Source organism: Primulina huaijiensis, chromosome 15 (assembly GCF_012295235.1).
Source record: "Primulina huaijiensis isolate GDHJ02 chromosome 15, ASM1229523v2, whole genome shotgun sequence".
Taxonomy (NCBI): Eukaryota; Viridiplantae; Streptophyta; class Magnoliopsida; order Lamiales; family Gesneriaceae; genus Primulina; species Primulina huaijiensis.
Window position 1 is genome coordinate 18,499,832 of NC_133320.1, and position 23,217 is coordinate 18,523,048.

At 33.3% G+C, this 23,217-nt stretch overlaps 3 protein-coding genes across 4 annotated transcripts; 2 read left to right on the forward strand and 1 right to left on the reverse strand.

The window, feature by feature from the left end:
* The first annotated feature begins 13,893 nt into the window (after positions 1–13,893).
* LOC140960002 (protein NPGR1) lies at positions 13,894–17,670 on the forward strand. 2 transcript variants are annotated; one of them, XM_073418100.1, is made up of 6 exons: positions 13,894–14,323; positions 14,420–14,726; positions 15,002–15,260; positions 15,471–16,678; positions 16,843–16,990; positions 17,075–17,670. In XM_073418100.1, the coding sequence occupies exons 2-6, from the start codon at positions 14,526–14,528 to the stop codon at positions 17,386–17,388; spliced, it is 2,130 nt and encodes a 709-aa protein (XP_073274201.1). In that variant the 5' UTR covers positions 13,894–14,323; positions 14,420–14,525; the 3' UTR covers positions 17,389–17,670. The 2 variants fall into 2 exon arrangements, with proteins under 2 accessions (XP_073274201.1, XP_073274200.1); XM_073418099.1 differs by having other exon boundaries at positions 13,894–14,083.
* Positions 17,671–18,067: 397 nt separating this feature from the next.
* On the forward strand, positions 18,068–19,954 carry LOC140960286 (uncharacterized). Its single transcript, XM_073418498.1, has 3 exons — positions 18,068–18,211; positions 18,689–19,496; positions 19,602–19,954. Exons 2-3 carry the CDS (start codon positions 18,721–18,723, stop codon positions 19,792–19,794), a joined length of 969 nt encoding a protein of 322 aa, XP_073274599.1. The 5' UTR covers positions 18,068–18,211; positions 18,689–18,720; the 3' UTR covers positions 19,795–19,954.
* A 1,701-nt stretch (positions 19,955–21,655) lies between these two features.
* Positions 21,656–22,900, reverse strand: LOC140959371 (uncharacterized). The gene is made up of 3 exons (XM_073417222.1): positions 22,604–22,900; positions 22,380–22,518; positions 21,656–22,234 (listed from the first exon to the last, which is right to left on the reverse strand). The coding sequence occupies exons 1-3, from the start codon at positions 22,898–22,900 to the stop codon at positions 21,819–21,821; spliced, it is 852 nt and encodes a 283-aa protein (XP_073273323.1). The 3' UTR covers positions 21,656–21,818.
* Positions 22,901–23,217: the final 317 nt, after the last annotated feature.

A 23,217-nucleotide genomic window follows, 5' to 3' on the forward strand; every position in this document is an offset into this window, starting at 1 on the left:
TTTCGATGACAACGTATACAATCATATTTGTAACGAGACACGTGCTCGTATGCTTTGGACGAAGTTGGAGACATTATATGTCTCCAAAAGTGGCAACAACAAATTGTTCTATTTAAGCAAGCTTGTACATGTTCGATACAAAGAAGAAACTCTGGTCGCATATCATCTGAATGAGATTCAAGGATTCGTGGAGCAGTTATCAAGTATGAGCATAAAACTTAATGACGAGGTGATAGCTCTGATTGTGCAAGCTTCAATGCCAGAGTCTTGGGAGACTCTAAAGGTATCACTCACGGACACAACACGAGGAGAAGTCGTGAGTATGGACTTCATCAAGAGTGGCAATCTTGAATGAAGAGATGAGACGGAGATCTCAAGGATCATCTACCTCACAGTCAGATGTTTTGGTTGATGAGTCAAGAAGGAGAAGTAAGATTAAGAAAAACATAAATAAAAAGCCAAGAAGAAGCAAGTACTCAGACATATATGCCAACGTAAAGTGTTATCGTTGTGGAGAAAACAGACATATTAAAAAATATTTTTGGCAATCGAAAAACAAACATGAAACCAACGATGAGCAAACAAACGCAATTTGGCGAATTCAATGTTGTTCACGAGCCAGAACATGAGTCCGTAAATTTGGCAATTCAAGTAACTAGTTGGGTGGTCGATAGTGGAGCAACAGTCCATCTCACATTTCAAAGAGAATGCTTTACATCCTACATACAAGGGGACTTTTGTGTGGTCAGGATGTGGAATAACGACTTATGCAGAGTCGTGGGAAAGGGAGATGTGAGCTTTACTACCATATATGGCTCTACACTGATCCTAAAAGACTCTGAGTCTGATGATATCGGTCAAAAGACTCGATGAAGAAGGTTTCTGCACAACCTTTCGAAATGGGGTATGTAAGATTTCAAGAGGATCACTTGTGGTGGCAAAAGTATTAAAGATGTTGAAGCTATATATAGTTCAAAAAAATCATTCTGAATGAGTGAACTATGCAAGGGAAGAAAACTCAACAAAGTTGTGGTACCGACGTCTTGGCCACATAAGTGAAAAGAATCTTACACGTCTTGTGAGCAAGCAAGTTCTGCCCGATATAAAGCAGGTTCATATGAAACAATGAACGAACTACTTAACCGGAAAAAAAAAGATATCATTCAAAAGTTCACCTCCTAGCAGAGCCGATAAAATTCTAGATCTGGTACACTCAGATCTATGTGGTCTGATGCCATTATCGCTCGGAGGAGCAAGGTACTGAGTAACTTTTATCGATGATCATTCTCGGAAAATTTGGGTGTGGACAATCAAAACCAAGGATCAAATAGCGGAAAATTCAACAATTTTCTAAACTTGGTTGAACGACAAACATACATAAAACTAAAATGTATTCGAACAGTTAATGGAGAATACATTGGATCTTTTGATGAGATATGCAAAAAGAATTGAATCAGATATCAAACAACACCACTAAAGACACCACAACTCAACGGATTAGCTGAGAGGATGAATATAACTTTGGCAGAAAGAGTCAGATGCATGCTCTCACATGGAAAGCTGACTAAGGAATTTTAGGGTGAGACCGTGGTTGCTGCTGAATATATATTGAATCGCTCACCTTGTGTTCCTCTCAATTACTATGTCTCGGAGTAGGCGTGGCAAGGCAAAGAAGTTTCCTATAATCATTTGTGGGTATTTGGATGTGTTGCTTATATTCATATACCAAAAGATGAAAGACAAAAGTTGGATGTTAAAACAAGAAAATGCGTATTTACAGGATATAACAATGATCAACTTGGTCACAAGTTTAAGAATATAGATCTCAAAAAGTCTATAAAAAGTCGCGATGCCGTATTACAGGAGAATGAAGTTTTGGAGATTGTGAGAAATGAGAATTCTGAATCTGAACAAGATCTGGAATGGTGGCCATGGTGGCCTTCAATGGTAAATCCACAACTGGTTGAAGGTGAATTACATAACGATCATGAGGATGATGATGAGATCCGTGTTCATAGTGAATCACCAGCAGAAAATTCTCGTGGTACCATTACCACACGTTCTGGAAGAGAAGTGTGACCTCATTATCAATCCTTAATGGTCAGTTTGGAACAGTAGTAGTAGTTAAACAGTTAATAGACTACTCTTGAGGTTCCAGATTGAACAAGGATCGAACAAGAATCGAACAACAGCGATTTCGAACATCACATAAAGAAATATGAAATGAAGTGAGCCTTCGCGCCGATTGAGCAATACCAAAACAAGTCCTTATGGAGCTCATCTGTAACTCAAAAAACCCTCAACTAGATATAATCCTCATATGAATATATCCTGCTAACTGACGGGGGAGAACCAGAGAGCTTCGAGGAAGCTATTACGTGTTAACACAAGGATAAGTGGATGGAGGCTATACAAGATGAAATGCAATCCTTGCATGAAAATGAGACATTTGAGTTGGTGAAGTTGTCGAAATGTAAGAAAGTTTTGAAGAATAAGTGTGTGTTCAGGTTGAAGCACGAAGAACACAGTAGTCAACCAAGATTCAAAGCTAGAATTGTCGTCAAAGGTTTCGAACAAAAAACATGGGGTCGACGTTGACGAAATATTTTCACCTGTGGTGAAGATGACATACATCAATTGTGCTACGGTTAGCAGCTGAGCTTGATCTTGAGGAGGAACAAATGGATGTCAAGACCTCATTCCTTTATGGGGATTTGGAGAAAGAAATTTACATGGAGCAACCATAGTGGTTTGCAGAGAAGAGGAAAGAGGACATCATGTGCAGATTAAAGAAGAGTTTGTACGGTCTCAAGCAAGCACCAAGACAATGGTACAAAAAATTTGAATCGGTGATAACTCAACAGGGATTCAAGAAAACCACTGTAGACCATTGTGTGTTTGTCAAAAATACATCTGATGATGATTTGATGGTGCTTTTGCTCTATGTAAATGACATATTGATTGTTGGGAAAAATGCTTATGAAATCAAAGGCCTAAAGAAGCAACTAAGCAAGATTTTTTCTATGAAAGACTTGGGGCTTGCAAAAAGAATTATTGGCACTAAAATCCATCGAGATAGATATGCCAAGAAAACTTGGTAGAGTCTCAGTGTTGTCCTGTGTCATTAGGACTAATGATGTACAATCATAACCACGAACTTTTCCTGTCGATAAATGATAACAACTTGTAAAGTCCGATGGAGGGTTGTTCGGTACAATCATTATATGATTACCCATCTGCATGATTGGACATCTCTATACTCTTACCATAAAATATTGTACAAACATCACAGATGCTAGTTTCAAGCTCAAGCAACATTTATCCTTGTTTTCAGGCGGCTGAATCGACTAGGAACGAATTTAAAATATATAATTTTTATAAATGAGTTTCAAGATAGAATTATGATTCATTTGTATTAAAGTATAATCAAGATCTTTATCTATGTCGATTGCATGAGTATACAGATAAAGTAAAATGAAACCATGAAATGTAAATTATATTAAAATAAAGATTGTTAATTACAACTGAGTCAATAAATTCCTTAGCCAATCATTAGCTTACATTACATGTACTCTAACACATGTTTGATCTTTTCTATGTTTAAAATTTAATAACTAGTTTTCTTTTCCAATGCAAAATATTGAGGCTTGGTTATATCAAAAATAATTTCGAGAATATTTTAAAGAATTTATAAAATCTTTATCATAGAAAAAAAGATTATGTTTTTTTAATTTATATTACATGTGTTAAAATAAATCGTGCATGATAAAATCTATTTTTGAAATTAACGAAAAAAAATTATTTATAAAAAAATGTAAATGAATTGGAATTGGAATATTTAGTATGATATATATCAAATTATTGCAATAACTTATTTTAATTATTATTGATAGCACTTTTTGTTGTTAAAATCCATCAATATTCATTGCACAATGAAAGCTAATTATTACATTAGGCCCGTTTGTTTGTATTTCATTTAGATTAAGAAAATCAATATTTATAAACAAACTTGTTATTTTATCGTTATTTAATTCATTCAAAAAATAGTTGCATGATTCTCAAGATTTAGTTACCGCGAATATATTAATTTAAAAAATGCTAATAATATAGAAATTGGACTCTATATTTGAGACAATCTAAAAAAGAGAAGAAACATACATAATTGAGACTGGGTGAGTAAGAAATTTAAATATAAGAGTAATCCAATAAAAATACATTAAAAACAATTAAAACAAAAACAAAAATCTATTCACATATCCATTTGAACAATGTTTTGTTATTTTTGGAACCAATAATAATCTTTAATGAATAAAAAAAAATCTAAAATTGAATATGTATTTCTTTTATTTATCACAATAATTTCATTGCTAATATCACTAATATTTATTATGTGAAACATAAAATTAGTGATATAAATTTATGTAATATTTTATTTCTCGATGCAATCGATCAACTTGACATTGTGAAATACAAATTGGGAGAAAAAACATTGATATTTCGTTGTTTTAACTAATCAGATATGTTCATTTTTATATAAAAATACAATAAATTACTTATATTTAAAGATTGCATAAACATAAATTGAGTAGAAGTAGTTATATATGTTTGTTTCTTTTTCACTAGTCGTTATTAGTTAAAAGGATTATATTTTTTATAAATAGTTAAAAGGATTATATTTTTTAAATAGTTAAAAGGATTATATTTTTAAATTTTTATTACATGTGTTAAAATAAACTGTGCATAAAATCCAAATTTGAAATTAGTGAAAAAATTCTTTTTAAAAAAGTGTAAATGGATTGGAATTAGAATATTTACTATGACATATATCAAATTATTGCAATATCTTATTTTAATTTTCACTGATAGCCCTTTTGTTGTTATATATGTTTGTTTCTTTTTCACTAGTCGTTATTTAATTTATTCAAATAAATCACAAATATTTATTATGTGAATTATAAAATTAGTTATACAAATATATTTAAAATTGTATTTCTCGGTGTAATCGAGCAACATTACATTGTGAGATAAAAAATTTAGCAGAAAAAACCTTGATATTTCATAGTTTTAACCAATCAGATATGTTCATTTTTTCACACAAGTACAATAAACTTCTTACATTTAAAGATTGTATAAACAGAAATTGAGTAGTAGTAATTGAGCGTTTGCGTGATTCATAGTCGTATAAGATTTGTAACCGAAAGACATGTATAACAATAATTAAGACATTACCGAGATAGACATGGATGGTATGATTATATTGTCGCTTTGACAGAGCCAATGGATGATTTATCTGACTTAATATGATTTTAATGCCCCGAGGTTCATTTTGGTCAACTTATATGATGCATATGCTTGATTTGTCAATATATTTGTTGGCTAGTGGATGATGTATCTGGTGCGGCGTGAAGTTTAATTCAGATCAAGAGAACATATATTTGATGTGAGTTGTTGATATGAATGTGTTTTTAATTACTATATTGGTCGGAACTATTAGTTACACCTATATATATATATATATATATATATATAACTCACCACCCAAGATGTGGGTTTAAGACATCCTTTTGAGACAAAATTTTGGGAACTTGAACTACTCCCAAGTATCATATGTTAAACATTATGTTATTCTTCATGAACCAATGATAAGCAGCAATCATGACAATAAGTCACATCGACTATAAGAAACACAACAATTCATTGCTAGAAATCTATAAGAAATATAGTAAGTCACATCGACTATAAGAAACACAACAATTCATGGCTAGAAGTCTATAAGAAATATAGTGAGTCACTGCATAAGTTATGGCGACTATAAACAATGAATAAACCGATAAATAATATAATTTTTTCATCAAAATAATTGACCGAATTATGGTAAGGCCTAACAATTTCCAACTATTAATGTATGAAGCTACTCAATCAACACTATGTACGAGGTCTAAAACATCGGACTCAATCATCATAATTATTTCTCAGCGACCAAGCCAGACACAATTCTCAAGACTAATTACTTTCAAGACATGAACTCTTCAACACTCTCAGTTTTCCGACACCGCTCAAGAGTAAGAGGCATATGATGGTTATAAACCCAATTTAGTTATTTAATCTACTTCGCCTACAAAAATTTAGTTATCTGGCAAGCAATGATCAATGAAATCAATCTATTAGCACTCTCACTATCTGTAGAGGCCTCTAGTTTCGTGCTTGAAAATTTGCGAAAAAAATTTCTCTTTAATTAAATAAAATGCATCATTCATAAATAAACTGATAAATAAGTTTAATGTTCAAAAATAGCAGCGGAAATAAATAATATTTCAAAACGACAGCTTAAAATAATTCATTGTAATAAAATGAGTTTTCGCCAAAAATAATAAATAAACTGATAAATGAGGTCCTCGGGTCCCACTACTGCCGACTCGAGCTGGCTCACTGGTCCCCGCCCTCGGTTCCGACATCATCAGTATCTACAACAATCAAGTCTAGTGAGTTTAAAGACTCAGCATGCATATATCGTAAATAACAAGTAAATAGATAATAATAAAATGGCATGCGAAGTGAAAATATCATGTCATGAGGGATTATAGTACTTGCATAACTGAACTGTAAATATCTTATCATGTATAATTATAAATACGTGCATAACTGAACTGAAAATCATAAGTGACTGTTTGCTCAATAGAGCTCTGTAATAAAATAGCCTGTCATAATTTTGTTGAGATTATGTTCTACGCAAGTGGCCCCATGAACTGCACTGAACTGAACTGAACTGAACTGACCGGTAACTGACGACCGGGACCGGTAACTGACGACCAGGTGAAATGCTAATCGTCTGATCAGACTAATGCCACAGTATACTGGGTGGTACAAAACTGAACTGACCGGTAACTGGCGACCGGGTGAAGTAATAATCCCACAATAGTACGATGGCCACAAGCAATATCACATAAATCTCAAAAATGAATAATTTCTATTTTTATGCACGTAATATAATTAAATAACGTAATTAAATGTCCTGTATTAATTTTACCAAATGGGTTGGGTCGTTCCCAGGCTCGCTGCGACTTAAATCTAACATGAAAAATATGCAACTGATTTTTCTTGACCAAACTTTGTAATTGAATCCAAAAACGAGACAATTACGCCCACTGACTTAGTATTTAATCATGACTCCGAGCCAACCCGAACCAACACCGAACCAACGTTTATTCATGATTAAAATACTCTTAAAAATGATGAAGTAATGCTCCTAAATTTACAGTACTCGAAATTTAGTGAATGGAGGCCAAAAACGTGAAACGCTCTTTCGAGAGTCATTTTGGCACATTGCACCGTAAATTCTCGTACGACCTCTAAAATGATCCGAATCACAAACGGCCAAAAACATGACCTTCCTAACTCAATGAGGCACTGTCCAGTCTAAGGCCATAGGCTAAAAGCCAAGCAAGAACCCGGAACTCGCCTCTGAACCGCAGCACGCTTGCTGTCCAAATTACAGCAGCTGTGCCTTCGATTTCTTTGCGTCGTTTTCGAGGCTACCGGCCATTGGGGCTTGAACCACCAACCAGAACCTCTTACCAACATCCTAAGGGAAGGATGGAACCATGGCTAAGGGCCCAAGGCCAGCCACAATTCAAACAACACCATGGACTACCCGAAGCTTGCATCCGAGAGCACCAAAAATGTGTACTATGATGCATCGGTCGCTTGCTGTCTTTCATCTTTCTAGTGGCCATTTGATTGACAATGGCTTGATCTAGACATCCAGGGGTATTGAGTGAACCAGGGCTAAGGGCCAGAGGCCAACCGAGATCCACCCCAACCACCAAAACCGAAAGTACCCATGCAGCAAATGAGAAGGGGCCGAAGGGAGAGGGGCTGTTCTTGCTTCTTTTGATTTAAAACCGATTCCACCATGGACCAAGCCTCAAAGGGGCAACTTGGTCACGTCTTAGACATGATAGGGATGTTTTCTAACCATGGCTATAGGCCCCTAGGGCAACCAAGATCAAGAACTCTCTCCCTTGACAGCAACCAAAAAACACCGAGACTCAAAAGGGACACTTATGGAGTGTTGCTGTCACATGCGAGTTTCCAGCGTGTATGGGACTGAACGAATGAACCAACATGGTCCTAACATGTCCTAGCACATGTCTAAATGCACCCTTGAGCCCCTGGAAATCGAGCCAACCCTGCAACCACAAAAACATCAAGAGCCATGAAGCATAAAAGGAAATAGAAAAATCTGTGCAGAATTTTGTTGTGTAGTTGCTGTAATATTTCGGTTTTGCACAAAAAAATTATGAATGAATATGGTTTAAAAACATGTATATGACTTGATTGAAGAGCAAGGAAGAATATAAACATGCCTGGAAATCGTTTGAAAAGAAAACGAACTAATACGACGATACGGCGCGAAGGAGACGGAGTTTCTTTCTTACTTTTTTCCTTGCTTCTCTCGATTTCTCCTCCTCTTTTCCTCCCTAGAACTCACGTTTTTCTCTCTATTTTCTTCTGAAAATTTCGAAAATAGGGTAGAGGGAATGGCTAGGGAAAGATAGGGAAGATGGCAAGATAAAGGGAATGAAAAATATTTCTATCTTCGAGTTTGAGAGATAAGGGAAATGGAATGATATGAAAAGATTTTCGGAGGATATTTAGGAGTGCACTTGGACGTTTTTTTATGGTCTAGGGACAAAGGAAAATTGCTTGATTATTTAATTGTTGGTGATTTAAAAGTTGAGAAAGATATCTATCTAGAAAAGATTAAGGGAAATAATAATAAAGAATGAGTTGTTAAACAAAATTAAATCTTTTAAAATAGGGGGTGGCCGATTTTCATAAATAAAGTAGGGTAGGGAAATTGCTTATTTAATAATTAATGAGGATTTAAAAAAATGGTGAGGGATTATCTCCAAGTAAAGGTTAAGGAAAGAAATAAAGAAATGATTGGTCCAACTAATTAAAATCTTTTAAAAATAAAGAGGAGGGGCCGAAAATTTGATGATTAAATTAGGTAAAAATATTGCTTAAATATTAATTATTGATGATTTAGTGTGATGGAATTATCTCCCAAAAAATAGATAAGGAAAGACACTTAAAGAATAATTTGCCCCACTAATTTAAAATCTTTTAAAAAACTAAAGAGGGGGGTCGAAACTTTTTTTTAAAAAATGGAGGGGAAATATTTCTTAAATCTTGTATTTTAATTATTTAGAGTTTGATCTACCCATTAAATATTTTAGTGAATAAATAAATTAATTAAGGAATACCATTATCTTGCATGCATGGCCAAATCTTTAAATTTTAAAGATAAATTTACTATCATGTTAAATTATAATTTCTTAATTAAAATAAGTCTAGATTAACTTATCTCAATTGGTCACATATTTTATTTTAGGCTTTTAATTAAATTATTGAACCTAAAAGAATTTATTTACTACTTATCTCTAATTAATTAATTAATTCCCTAAACTTTCTTTTACAATAAATTAACTTATTATTTATCTTAAATAAATTCTAAGAATATTTTCTTAATATTAAAATTTATCTCTTTACTCCAACTCTGGTCCGACCTCACTTATTTAACTGGAAAAAGGTAGCAACTAAACTGCTGCATGAAATAAATATATTTAAAGAAAAGAATTTAAATACTCATGCAATAAAATCATTTTAATTTAAATACTAGGATTATGCATGACTTATATGTGGTCTGATTTACGGGTTCCACACTATCCACGATACATTCTTATTTTTCTATTTGAGCTCTCCAACTTCTAGAGAATATTTGTGAATTGTTTGATGGCTTGAGAGCCGAAGTGTCTATGTCGAGAAACCTCCGATGTCTCTAGTGTTTGTTTTTTACGTAGATAACAATCTACGAAGTTTTTTGTCTACCAATCTACGACTACTTAGACTCATTTATGAGTCGGTCGGATCTTCTTGCTCCGGTCTACGACTACCTAGACCCGTTTACAAGCCAGTGAAATCTTCCTATTTTTTTATTATTATTTTATAAAAAAATCCATCAGCCTTTTTTTCATAATTCATAAATCACAATAAAATTATATATCCCACCACATCAAACAAAAATGCAATTTAGTTATTGTATTCATGATATCATAAAAATGATATAATTTTTTTAGAAAAAAAAGATAATATCATATGATAAAAGTAACATAACAAAACACCACAGAATTTATTAAGAGAAAAAAGGGAAAAAAAATAGGAGAAGAGAGAAGCATGAGATTGAGATTTATTGCGAGGGTTAATTCAATTTATTCAAATGACTAACTTTATAACTTCATGTTTATTATGTATTAAAGTAAATTTCACATATACAGCAGCTTTTATATCTGGAGTCGATGATTTCAACTGTATCTTAAAGGTCGAGTTCAAGCTAACATAAGAGTATTGTCCTGATAGTTGATTTTACGATTCATAATTTATTGTATTAGATAATGTGTTTTTCATTGTGTATTGTCAAATTTGTCCTCAATTTGTACGCACTTGAGTGATTTAGTCAGGATGTTTTTGTAAAATCAATTATTATAATAAGATCAAAATTGACAAACTACATGTTTGTTGAATAAGGATCAAGTTTGATTGAAATATCAAAACACTTTGATTTTTATCATTATATTTTTTATTTGGTTAAAGATAAAGTGAATATATATTGTATTGTCAACTTTGTCTTTGGTTTGTACACACTTGAGTAATTTAGTAATGATGTTTTTGTAAAATCAATTATTATGATAAGGTCAAAATACATGTTTGTTGAATAAGGATCCAATTTGATTGAAATATCAAAATACTTTGATTTTTATTATTTTATTTTTTATTTGGTTACGGATAAAGTGAACATATTTTTTCCGATGAAAATCTACGTATTTGTTGAATAAGGATCAAGTTTGATTGAAGTATCAAAATACATTGATTTTTATTATTACAAATAAAGTGATTATATTTTTTCCTGCAAAAATATTCTTAAAAAGCATATTTGTAAATGAAAAAAGGTTTATCTCTCATATTATTATCTCCCCTCTAGTCTTTCTCCCCATTAAAATTCTGATGCAAATTCTAAAACCTTTTCCGCCAGTTCTTGTCGTCGGTTTGCCGCCGTACATCATCAAAACTTATAAATAAATACATATTCGAAAAGATCTCGTCATAATCTTTCTATTCATACCGATATTGTGGGATATTTCGCAACTTTGTCATCAAATTTTTTTTCTTCCGATCGTTTTTCCGCTGTCATCCACCGTACTGGGCCTCCACCGTTGCTTGGACTTGATTTTTCAAGGCATTTGGAGTTCAAAATCTTGCCCTACCTCGAGTTTCATAGGTTGCCGGTGAATGAGCTTCTAACCTCTCAATTTAACTCGACTTTTGGTTCGATTTTGGTACTAATATTTGATATTTGTTATATCTTTAGATGTATGTACAATCATTGCCTCGATTCGAGGTATCAACGGAAATTTTAGCTCCTGTTTGTAGAATTTACAAAATTTCTGTTTATTATGGGCAGAAAATCTTCTTCCTCAAATTCGAAGAGGTATTGATAAAAAGCTATATTTATTTAATGTCCTTTGTATCTTTGATAACATATTGAAATAAAAGTTGTGACTAATTGTGTTTCTAAACAGTAAGTTCTTTGAAGCAAACAATCCATCAATTGAAAATAGTAATAACCGAGGTACATCAATTGAAGATTTCAAATTTGTAGTATTTAATTGAAATAATATATATCCAAATCTGATTCTTAACAAGCTGTTTGATTTTAAAAAAAATTACAGATGCATTGACATTTAATAGGTGTTGCATTTTCGAAAACAAATATTCGAATTTAGAAATACATATAAAAAAAACGTCATTACATTAATAATGTTGTGAATTCTAGAAGAAAAAACGATTAAACGAATGTGAATCCAGCACATCTACAAAATTAAATAAGGAAAATACAGTTTGGTTATTGAAAGCTTTGATACATGAACTCAAAACCAAGTTTAATTTCATACACATTTATGAAGTATCGGGAAACTGCATTTTTTTTATTATCATATTTATATTTTTTTTTTTAGGTCAATCATCTGCATGAATTAAAACCTATGAATATTGTCTCTATTGTGAACCAAGAATGTTTGAATTTGAATCTCCAAAATTTTGCTGTGACAATGGTAAAATTAAGTTGGCAAACACTATGATGCCGTCTGAATAGATAGATCTGTTCATTAAAAATCAATCTCACAAAGATGTTGGTTTCCGGGGAAAAAAAATTAGAGTTTATAATAGTCTTTTCTCTTTTACCACATTTGGAGTTAAGCTAGATAAAGAACTTCCTTTTTAAATCATGGAATTTACACGTTTCGAGCATTAGGTCAAATATTCCACACTCTTCCACCTATGGCGCCCGATAAGGCTGGTCCATCTCATTTCCAAATTTTTTTTGGGATACAAGTAATGAGTGATAAAATGAATGTGATGGGAAATGCTGATATCGATGAAGATACAATGAGACTATTAATGGAGGTTCTGAAAAGAAACCCTTACGCTCAATTATTACGTAAAATAAATGATTGGTCGTCTCTTGAGAAAATTAGGCTGCATATTTGTAAAAATGCTGTTGTGGATCAATGAAGTTACAATACGCCTACAACTGATCAAGTTGCTGCCATTTGGATCGAAGACAATAATGCTAATACATATACCGTATGAAAGAGATATCGCAATTCATGGATGCAATGGTCAGAGTCATAGAATTAAACTTTATTTTGGTTGTTATGATTCTTTACAATATCCGTTTCTTTTTCCGAATGGAAAGAATGATTGGCATCAAAATATTCCCAAATACAAGTCCTGTGAAGCTAATAATCAAATTCAAGATAATATTTCCATCCAATCGAACTTTTTTCTATCGAAAATATTCTTCAAGAAGAACTACATGATACATGTTTCTGTTTTTTTCTTTTCAATCTATATATATTTAAAGAAATAGATTTCATTGCTTTTACAAATTTTTTACTTCCATCATTGATGAAATAATTGAATCCACATGTACACCAAATAGAGAAAAATATACATTTTTTTCTCAAAATGGACAAGTCGGTTGAAATAAAAGACGGAACATTTGCATTTGTAATTGAAGGTATTCAAAACCCAAGCACAAATTTCAACAATGAAAGCATTGCAAACAAAAAGAGATCAATAGATTTCGAACAACAAGAAATTAAAAAGAAAAGAAGATGTCCAACAAATGTATTGATCATTAACGATATTGTCATACAAGTAATAGAAGACGACGACAATACAAGAATAGAGATTAAGGATGATGAAATTATTGCTACTCTTGCAAGGAAAGATCTTCAGAATAAAAAAATAAAAAAAAAAAAAAAAAAAAAAAAAAAAAAAAAAAAAAAGAGGTTGTCCAACAAAAAAAATCATCAAATAATAAAGATATGAAAAGGCAAATGATTGATGTCGACAATATCACAAGAATTGTTATTGAAGATGATGATAATATTGCTTCTTTCACAAAGAAGAAAAGACGAACAACAAAGGAAAAAATAGTAAAAGATAGAAAAATCCAAAATATAAAGGAAAAAAGATTGACACAATTATTTGATTTAAGGTTTAGAATGCATTATCTACATTATATTGTTATTTTTCCTAAATCAGTAGTGGTTAAATAATATGGTCAACATTATGAATTATATATTTTTTTATCTCATATTTATTTTAATAATTTTGTTATGACATCAATTATATGTTATATTTTTAAGATTGATTATTAATATATTTTGCAACAAATATATATATTAAACCCCCAAAAAAGAACACCGAGAATCTTTTGAACAGCTGCAGCGGCTCTGCTAACGACCTTTAACTCCCATCCCCATGCCTCACACTCTGTCACCACAGTCAAACCAACTTCCTATTACCAAAATACAACACGTTGTATTAATTTATTGAATTAACAATATCATGAAATGGAGAATGTCCTGTCAAACTCAAACTCAGATCTCCAAAACATAGTACCTTTTTCAGAAATTTTGCTTGATCAGAACCATTGATCATTTCTCTACACAATGTAAATATTTTTTATTTTGTTTTCTCCACTTCTTGTTTTTTATGGTCAGCTTTCCTTGTTCTACAGCCATCTTCCTGCTTCAGTCCCTTTCAATGTTTTGCGGTTTCTGGTGTGGTTGTTTTTGTCTCCTTTCGGGTTCTCTAATCTGGGTTCTCTAAAAAAACTTGAAGTTGGATTTTTTTTGTTCGATATTGTTGTTTTTCAGAACAGACCCGTGTCTGAATTAGTGAAGAAAAACAGGTTCTGATTAGTTTAAAGAGTTAGTCTTTCGTACCCACTGGTTTTATTGCATCCTTCTTTACACATTTTCTTTTATTGCTTATTTGCTTTTTGCAGGGGTTTTAATAAAAAATTTGTGAGTGAAAAGGGGACATTTTTATCACACAAGAAAAGGCTGGTGATATATTTTTCTTGGGGTTTCAAAGGACAAAAAGAAGAAGAAATGTTGTGCGCTTGTTCTGGAGAGAAATTCAAGTTTGAGGAGGCGGTGACTCAGTCTCCAGAGTCATTAGCTACAAGGGATTTCTCCGCAAGTGCACTTTCATCAAGAACTGGGACTGTTGATTGGGAATCAAAACTTGAAGATGCTCAAGTTGATGAAGCTGAATCAACCTTGAAAGAGGCACTTTCTCTTAACTATGAGGTACTTTGGCAACCAATTTTCCTTCATTTTCTGTAGCGTCTGCGCCACGGATTGAATAAGTTAAAAGACTTTGAGTTACATGGCTTTGTCATAGTGTTGATAGTTGGATCCTGTATCGCTCTAGAGTTCTTATATCACTGGTGAAAATTATGCATTATTTAATGTTTCAACGGCTGTATACCGAGTTTTCATATTTGGATTGAGAATCACATTCAACGAGTACTCCAGTTTTATTTCTTGAAACTAAGCAAATTGGCTTTTGATTATGAATTTAGGAGGCTAGAGCCCTGTTGGGGAGACTAGAATACCAGAGGGGTAATTTTGATGCTGCTCTGCAAGTTTTTCAAGGAATCGATATCAAAATCTTGATGCCTAGGATGTCAAAAGCTATCAGTGACAGCATTCGGAAACCGAAATTACGTGGCGGAAGTCGATGTGGTGTGGCTAGTATAATGTCACTGCATTCAGTGAGTCTAATTCTCGAAGCAATCTTGCTCAAAGCAAAATCTATGGCGGAGCTTGGACGAATTAAAGGTAACCGACACAAGGCAACAAATAGATTTTACTATGGGTTTTTATCAGAACCTGCAACTCTTAGCTTTGTTCTCCACAAACAAAACTAGAAGTGACTCTCGGTTTTGGTTTAGAACCAGATTTGAAGACCTGTGTTCAATGAATTTCACTTTTGGGGGTTTGACTTTTGGTTATACTAATCTTTTCTTTTTGTGTTTTAATGAATACTAGAAGCTGCAAAAGAGTGCAAAATCATCTTGGATACGGTTGAATTAGCTCTGCCAAATGGTATATCAGGGGGATTATGCGTTGAGAGCAAGATCCTCGATATGTTTCATAAAGCACTTGAGCTTCTTCCCAAACTTTGGATGCAGGAAGGCTCTCTAGATGAAGCGGTTACTTCATATCGAAGAGCTCTTGTAAAGCCTTGGAGCTTAGATCCTCGAAAACTTGCAGACACACAGAAAGATTTGGCTGCTATATTGCTCTATGGTGGAGTTGAATCAAAAAGTCCATCTCAATATAAAACTCATGAACCAGCATTTCTGAAAAATAACACGGAAGAATCAATCCTCCTGTTATTTATACTTATGCAGAAGGTTTTGTACGGTGAAATAGATTGGGATCCAGAAATAATGGATCATTTAACTTTCGCACTCACAATCACGGGGCAGTTTGAGTCTTTGGCTGATCACGTGGAGCAAGTCCTTCCTGGTATATATAATCGAACAGAAAGATGGTATTTTCTTGCACTTTGTTATGGTGCTGCAGGTCAGAATGCAACAGCGATAAACCTTTTAAAGAAAGTGTCAGGCCATTCAGAAGCTAAGCACAAAATTCACTTGGCATCATTCTTGCTGGGAGCAAAGTTGTGTGCTCAAGTCCCGAATGAGTCATTGGAAGGGATAGATTTTGCACAAAGAGTGATAGATATTTCTATAGACCGAAGTGAGCATCTAAACAATGAAGTACATAAGTTTCTTGGGGTATGCTGTGGAAACGCAGCAAGAATGTCCATTTCAGATTTTGATAGGACTAAATTGTACAAGGATTCACTTAACTCCTTAAACAAAGCTTCTCAAATTGGCATTAAAGATCCCGAGATTTATTTTAATCTCGGGCTGGAAAATGCGATTCAGCGGCACTTTGGCCCAGCTTTCGAAAATGCGATTATGTATTCTAAAATCATGGCAGGATGTTCGGGGAAGGGGTGGAAACTAATGGCACTTGTTGCTTCTGGAGAGCATAAACTAAAAGATTCCGGAGCCATCATCGACCTTGCTTTGGATGAAATGGAAATTATTGACCAGCTAGAACTTTTGAGGCTCAAAGCTGTCATTCAGATTGCTGAAGAAAACCCAAAGCAAGCAGTAGAAACCTACAGGATTTTGCTGTCTTTGATCCAAGGGCTTGACGAACATGAGAAGAACATGGATAAGGTGTGTGCGCTTTAGAATTCATTTTATGAAATCTTGAAAGTAAACTTGCAGAATCTCTTGAACAGTTGCGGGAATACGTCTGTGGTAAATTTGACGGCCATTTCTTGAGTCTTTCCGCTTAAAGGAAACTATTCTTCAAATTCTTTAGTGTTTTTGATTTTCAGGTCCTGACTGTGAGGAGCTTGGAATTAGAAGCCTGGCTAGATTTGGCTGGAGTTTATTCAGACCATGAGTCATGGCTTGATGCAGATATTTGCATAGAAAAAGCTAAGGCGACTCAGACTTACTCCCCTCGTTGTTGGCATGCAACAGGTTTACATTCTTTTCTAATTCTCTCGTGATTTCTAATAAGAACATTGGGTCATCCTGTTTACATGTTTTCTTAAACGAATCCAGGCTGTCTTTTTGAAGCTCGAGAAAGACACAAGGAAGCCCTCGTCGCCTTCTCGGTTGCATTATCAATAGATCCAGATTATGTCCCAAGCATTGTTTCAACTGCCAAAGTATTGATAAAATTGGGACATGATGAGTCACTTCATGTCGCGAAAAGTTTCTTGATGAATGCTCTTCGTTTGGAACATACAAACCATGACGCATGGTTCAGCCTCGGATTGGCGTATAAAATGGAAGGATCAATGCAGCAGGCAGCAGACTCTTTTCAAGCTGCACACGAGCTTAAGGTTTCTGCCCCCGTCCATAGCTTTATCTGACCGTATTTTGGAGCCAAGGAATTTAGTAGAAGAAGCCTCAATGTGAAGCCGTAGCCATTACCTACCAAGGCACAAGCCTAGAGCCCCAAAGCCTTCCATTTCAAAAATGAAGGGTCATTATCCGGAAAAATAAAGGCAACAAATGCCAGGTTTTTGGTTGTTATAATTAACAACCATTTTTCTGTGAAACAATTGTGGGATTATTATCTTATATAATATTAGCCACCCCAAATCAGCACTTGAAACTCTACATTTTCTTGGTTATTCTTTAGTGTGTTTTCAGTTTTGTACAGGCCGTGACGACTGATATGTATGGAAAGGCCTTTGCNTTGATGAACTTATAAAAGCTTTTAAAAATTTACATATTATTCTATGTTATACCGAGTGAAATATATAACTACGTAGTTTCAATCACTAAATTATATATGTATATGTGTGTGTGTGTGTGTGTGTGTGTGTGTGTGTGTTAGATCATATAATGTCCTACCCACAATTGAATATCCAAAGTAAGTAATTACATTTTATTGCATAAGAATAATTGATCTTATCTAATGCTTGGGTGTAAACATAATCTTTACCTAGTAGTACCTCTATTCTCCTTCATCGTGTACCAGTAGGAGACGCTAAATCAACGTTAAACCATCAATTCTTTTTAGGACAAATTTCTTTGCATGGTTCATTACATTGTCATATTCTTTTCTTTGTCGTGCATCACGGTGGAAAGGAGTCTGCCGATCGATATTGTGCCCAGGTTTCGTGAAACTTTGGGTCAAATCCATGCCAGGCTTCTTCCCTCTAAACAACAGGGGTGCAAATATACATGGTATGCATGCCTTTCTTTTATACTTGTTCTTCTGTATAATCCATTTTCGACATGTAAATCTCTCATATTTTGCGAGTCGCGAGGCTTATGTGTTAGGAATCCAAAACTGGGATTTGTCCACAGTATATGCGATGTCATGGAAAACCAAAACATATTATAGGTCTTTAGATTTTTTTATTTTAATTAGTTATATCTGGATAAGGTAAAATATGAGATGAAGTACAATTTGGGATGGAGGTATAAACTCTTATGATTTCTCTGTTTTTTCTTTTAATTATTAATCTTTGGTGGGGTCTTTTGGCCTTTTGTGGGATTTTGATGCTACTTTAATCGATTGATAATTATTTTATCAACTGTCAAGAATCATGAGAATAAGTTAACAATGCATGCGATTCATTCATTCAACCAATGTTGACATGTTTTGAATTAATTTGTTCCCAATTCTGTTTGTCATAATGTGTGTTTGCTTACTTACAGGTCTAAATTGATACATATACATTTCAAACGGAATGGGATCGCTTTCACATGATCGTGATCCGAATAAGCCAACACTATCCACAGAATCCCAGCAAAAAAAATTTTCTGTTGCTGTTGAAAAGGTCGAAAATCGCAACAATACGAGCAAAATATCAAGTCTCTCTTCCTCTACTTCTTTCTCCTCCTCCTCCTCTTCTTCTTCTTCACCTGATTCCCCATTAGTCTACGACCCTTTTGGAGACAATGATCTATTCACTCCAAGCATTGTCTCTTCACACATTGACACTACGGTCTCCGAAAATTCCAAGGAAACATCGAATATTCAATCAGCACCACCCAATGCCAATACTGTATCAGTAACTGACGCCCCTCCTACACAAACAATGGAGCATAATCCCACCACTTCTTCATATAGGATCCCATCTCATGTATTCGCAAGAAACAAGTCGACGGCACCCACAGATTGGAGCGTGGCTTCGAACGAATCATTGTTCAGTATCCAAATGGGGAACATGAGCTTCACTAACGACCATATCTTCTGGAAATCCGGGGAGCTTCGTGCAGGAGATCAGACGTCAACATCTGGTCAGATGTTTAGTTACTCGGCGGTGCAGTGTGCGGGCAGCAAGGCAGGTGCTGATACCAGAAGTCGTGAGCTGGGAATAGCGGAGGCGACCATGAAGGAGGTGATCAGGGATAGCGAGAACCAGAAGAATGAAAAATCCTTGGCTCAAGCCACTGAGGCAAGATGCGTTTCTCACCGTTCAGAGGGGAGCAGGACAAGTACCAAATCTTTCGCATTTTGCACGTAAGTTTTTATTATAATCGAGCTTGTAAAGTTGAAATAGATTGAGATCAAAATCAAGATTTCATTTATTATTGCAACAAATTGACTCATTTTGCTATACTTTAGAATGACTGGAGACCATGACAAAGGTGCTTCAATCGGTTATGCTGCTTCCTTAAAGAGAACAAGCCAAGAACAATCACGACCCCATTCGACCATTACGGAAGAGCCAGAGACAGAACCTTCGAATACAACCGGAAACGTCGCGACACGACCAAGATGGTTTCCCTGCGTGCCATCATGTTGGTCATGGTGTTAGAATGTTAGAAAATTAGGAACTTTTAATGTAAATCAGTTAAGGGATGTGCAATAATTAATTTAACGTCTTTTTTCAAATCATTTTGTGTATTCCCCAAGATTTACCGTAGGTTTACATTTTGAACTATATTTCAAAGCGTGACACTATTAAATTTTTTTGTTCAGAACATTAATTACTTGTAGCATCGTTAATGTGTTATTATAAATTTGAAAATTGAATAATAACTAGATAATAAATAGTAAATTATTATGCGATGTGGTTTGATTTTTTTTTTTTAGCAGTTTTAGTAATTAAAAAAAAAAAAAACTAAAGACGGTAGTGTGATGTGGTTCGAGTAAGTTGATTTGACTGTAGAGGTGTTCAAACTTCGGATAAAACAGAAAATTCAAACCAAAAAACCGAACATTGAATCGAACCGAAAACCGAATTTTATAATTCAGATATAAATGTTAAAATCGAAATTTATTTGGTTCGGTTTAGAATTGTATATGTCAAAACCGAACCGACCGAAAAAACCGAAGTTTCATTAAATTAATAATTTTATTTTTATTATATATTTTTTGACATGATATCAGTGAATGATGAATTATTTTGACTAATATTTAGTTGATTATTGTTTATGTAATTTATTTAGACTTTATATTTAATAGTGGGTCTCATGTGATACCGTCTCACGAATATTAATCTGTGAGACGGGTCAATCCTACCGATATTCACAATAAATAGTAATACTCTTAGCATAAAAAGTAATACTTTTTCATGGATGACCTAAATAAGAGATTCGTCTCACAAATACGACCCGTGAGACCGTCTCACACAAGTTTTTGTCTATATTTAAATGTTTAACTAATAAATCATGTAAAAAGATAACACATTATATTTTACAATATATTTATTTTAGTAATTTAAATAATTGTATAAAAACCGAAATAACTGAACCATTTCGGTAGAAAACCGAACCGAACCGAACCGAAGAAAAATGATTCGGATATCGGATTATATATTTATAAAACCGAAAATTTAAAAAAAAACCAAAATAAAAAACCGAAAACTGAACCGAACCAGCCGATGAACATCCCTAAATTTGAGTGTTTTTCATAAAATTTTAGACAATACAACATAAAGACATGATAATATAATTATTTTAATAACAACTATGATATAATTCGAATCAAAATTAGAACGATAATTCTTATGATAAAAAATAAATTAAAATATTTTTTTTTGAGAAATAAAGAATGGAGAAAGCAAATTGGCTGTCTAGGTTAGAGAATTGTTTGATGATACCACTTTAAATTTAGAGCCTCTACAATCGAGCTCTAAATTAGCGTAAAAAGCAAGATGGTGTAGTTAATTCCTTCTCCAACCCAGCGCTATGTTTGACGCCAAGATAGAGATTTGCTACAGTGTTCCACCAAATTTGGTGCAACACTGTGGCAATAGCGTTGCTTTTTTTTTTCTTTCTTTTTTTTGTTTTATTTCTGTAATTCTTTTTTATATTATTTTACTTAAACTCTAAATATTATATAATTAGTTTTATAATCTAATTTAATTATTAAAATGTATTATTTCAAACAATAAATTTTAACAAAGTGATTTTAAAAAACTTGGATATTTTAATTTAATACATAATTAATAAAGATAATATTATTGTGTTAATAAATTATTTGTCATAAATTAGTTGTAATAAATAAAATAGTATAAAATATGCCATGAATATCTTAATTATGTAGTTATAATTAAATTAATTAATATTGAATACAAAGATACAAGTATAAAAAAAAAAAAAGATTTCAAACACTAATTTTTTTATAATCAAAGAAAACGATACAAAATTAAATAAACAAACATAAAAAACACTAAATTATTAAAATTTACATTACAATACAACATAAAATAAAATAAGATGACAACACTTAAAATCAAAGATAATGATACAACATAAACCTAAACAAGATAATAAACAACAAACTATTAAAAATCATACCACAATAAAATAAAATAAGGATGACAAGCACTTAAATTTAAAACGGAGGTAAGCTGGATCCAGATCCTCCAATGTCTCCAAAATATTTTCCATAGTCGAGACTGTCACGTGCACGTTTCCTTTCTTCCCTCTTACTCAAAATTCTTGACTGTTCGGCCCTAAAATTTTCACGCAAAGATGGATCTTGAATTGAGTTAAGATCGATCACCAAAATTTTGTTTTCTTCTTGAAACCTATTCAAATCCAACATTTGTCGATTTTGTTCTATTTTTGTTTCATTTTGTTCCAATTTTCGTTCAGTTTGTTGCATATGTTTTATCTGTAATTCTTTGTTATGTTCACGATATGCATTTCCAGTTTGGATTATTTCCATAATTTTTTCTTGTCCTAATCTCATTGATTCAATTGTCTGTGACATATATTCATCTTTTTTCTTTTTCAATTTTGCTTTTTTTCACTCCAAGTGGCTGCTGTGACGAAGTACCACCAGTATTTTCATCACTTAAATTAATCTCAAATGGTGATAATCCAGGGGACGCTGATTTGGGGGAATTCGTTGCTTGTGTGTCCGATTGTTGAGAGTCGAAAAATTCATTACCTCTTTGAATTGTTGACCGTGAATGATTTGACGAAGCTGTAAATTTCTCCATATATTTCATAATAGACCATACATGATCAAACTTAAAACCTTTCTTGAAATTAGAACCCTGTTTCATTAACTCTTTTGCACGAATTATCTGTATATGAAATTAAAGTTAAGTTAAATAATATAAAAAACTGATAATACTATAAGTATAGATATTCTATCAAAACAAAACTCACAATATACATATCTGAAGCACCGCTTGGATGGAGTTGTTCAACTTGTTGGATGCATGATTTTAATTTAATAATCGCCGCCAATATTAAGCCCATACGAGATTGCATGGATCTTTTGTTACGAACTTCAGTCATGTCGGGTGCTCTGGAATTGTTGTAGCTTTGCTCGACACGACTCCAGAATTGATTTCGAGATTGGTTTATGCCTATGATAGGATCTTGGGAAATGTCAAGATAAACATGACAAAGGCGTATGTCTTCTTGATATGAATAAGAAGTAGTTCGTGCATTCGAAGCCATTGAAACAAAAATATGTTGGGAGATAAGTATAATATTTATTATATAGAGAATGATAATGGTGACTCGAAATGAAATTATGTTAAATCGATATATAGAATGAGTGATACTAGATGATATGAAGTTGATGGTTGTGATTGAATGAAATCTAATCCAATGGTGAACAAATCATATCAGATTTTTTGTATATAGGATAAAGATCCTGCGGTTCCGATTAAATGAAATCTAATCCGACGGAGTATAAATTAGATCAAAATATGATAAGTTTTATAAATGATAAATAAAGATCTTATGGTTTTGATTAAATGAAATCTAATCCG

What these genes read in the sequence shown, in the direction of transcription:
- LOC140959371 (XM_073417222.1), bottom strand. Translation starts at nt 22,900, where the DNA reads ATGGCTTCGAATGCACGAACTACTTCTTATTCATATCAAGAAGACATA. An exon ending in GTGCTTCAGATATGTATATT is followed by an intron (nt 22,519 to 22,603) that starts GTGAGTTTTGTT and finishes TTTCATATACAG; the next exon opens with ATAATTCGTGCAAAAGAGTT. An exon ending in ACGGTCAACAATTCAAAGAG is followed by an intron (nt 22,235 to 22,379) that starts GTAATGAATTTT and finishes ACTTGGAGTGAA; the next exon opens with AAAAAGCAAAATTGAAAAAG.
- LOC140960002 (XM_073418099.1), top strand. An exon ending in CACTTTCTCTTAACTATGAG is followed by an intron (nt 14,727 to 15,001) that starts GTACTTTGGCAA and finishes TTATGAATTTAG; the next exon opens with GAGGCTAGAGCCCTGTTGGG. An exon ending in GGAGCTTGGACGAATTAAAG is followed by an intron (nt 15,261 to 15,470) that starts GTAACCGACACA and finishes AATGAATACTAG; the next exon opens with AAGCTGCAAAAGAGTGCAAA.
- LOC140960286 (XM_073418498.1), top strand. Translation starts at nt 18,721, where the DNA reads ATGGGATCGCTTTCACATGATCGTGATCCGAATAAGCCAACACTATCC. An exon ending in AAATCTTTCGCATTTTGCAC is followed by an intron (nt 19,497 to 19,601) that starts GTAAGTTTTTAT and finishes GCTATACTTTAG; the next exon opens with AATGACTGGAGACCATGACA.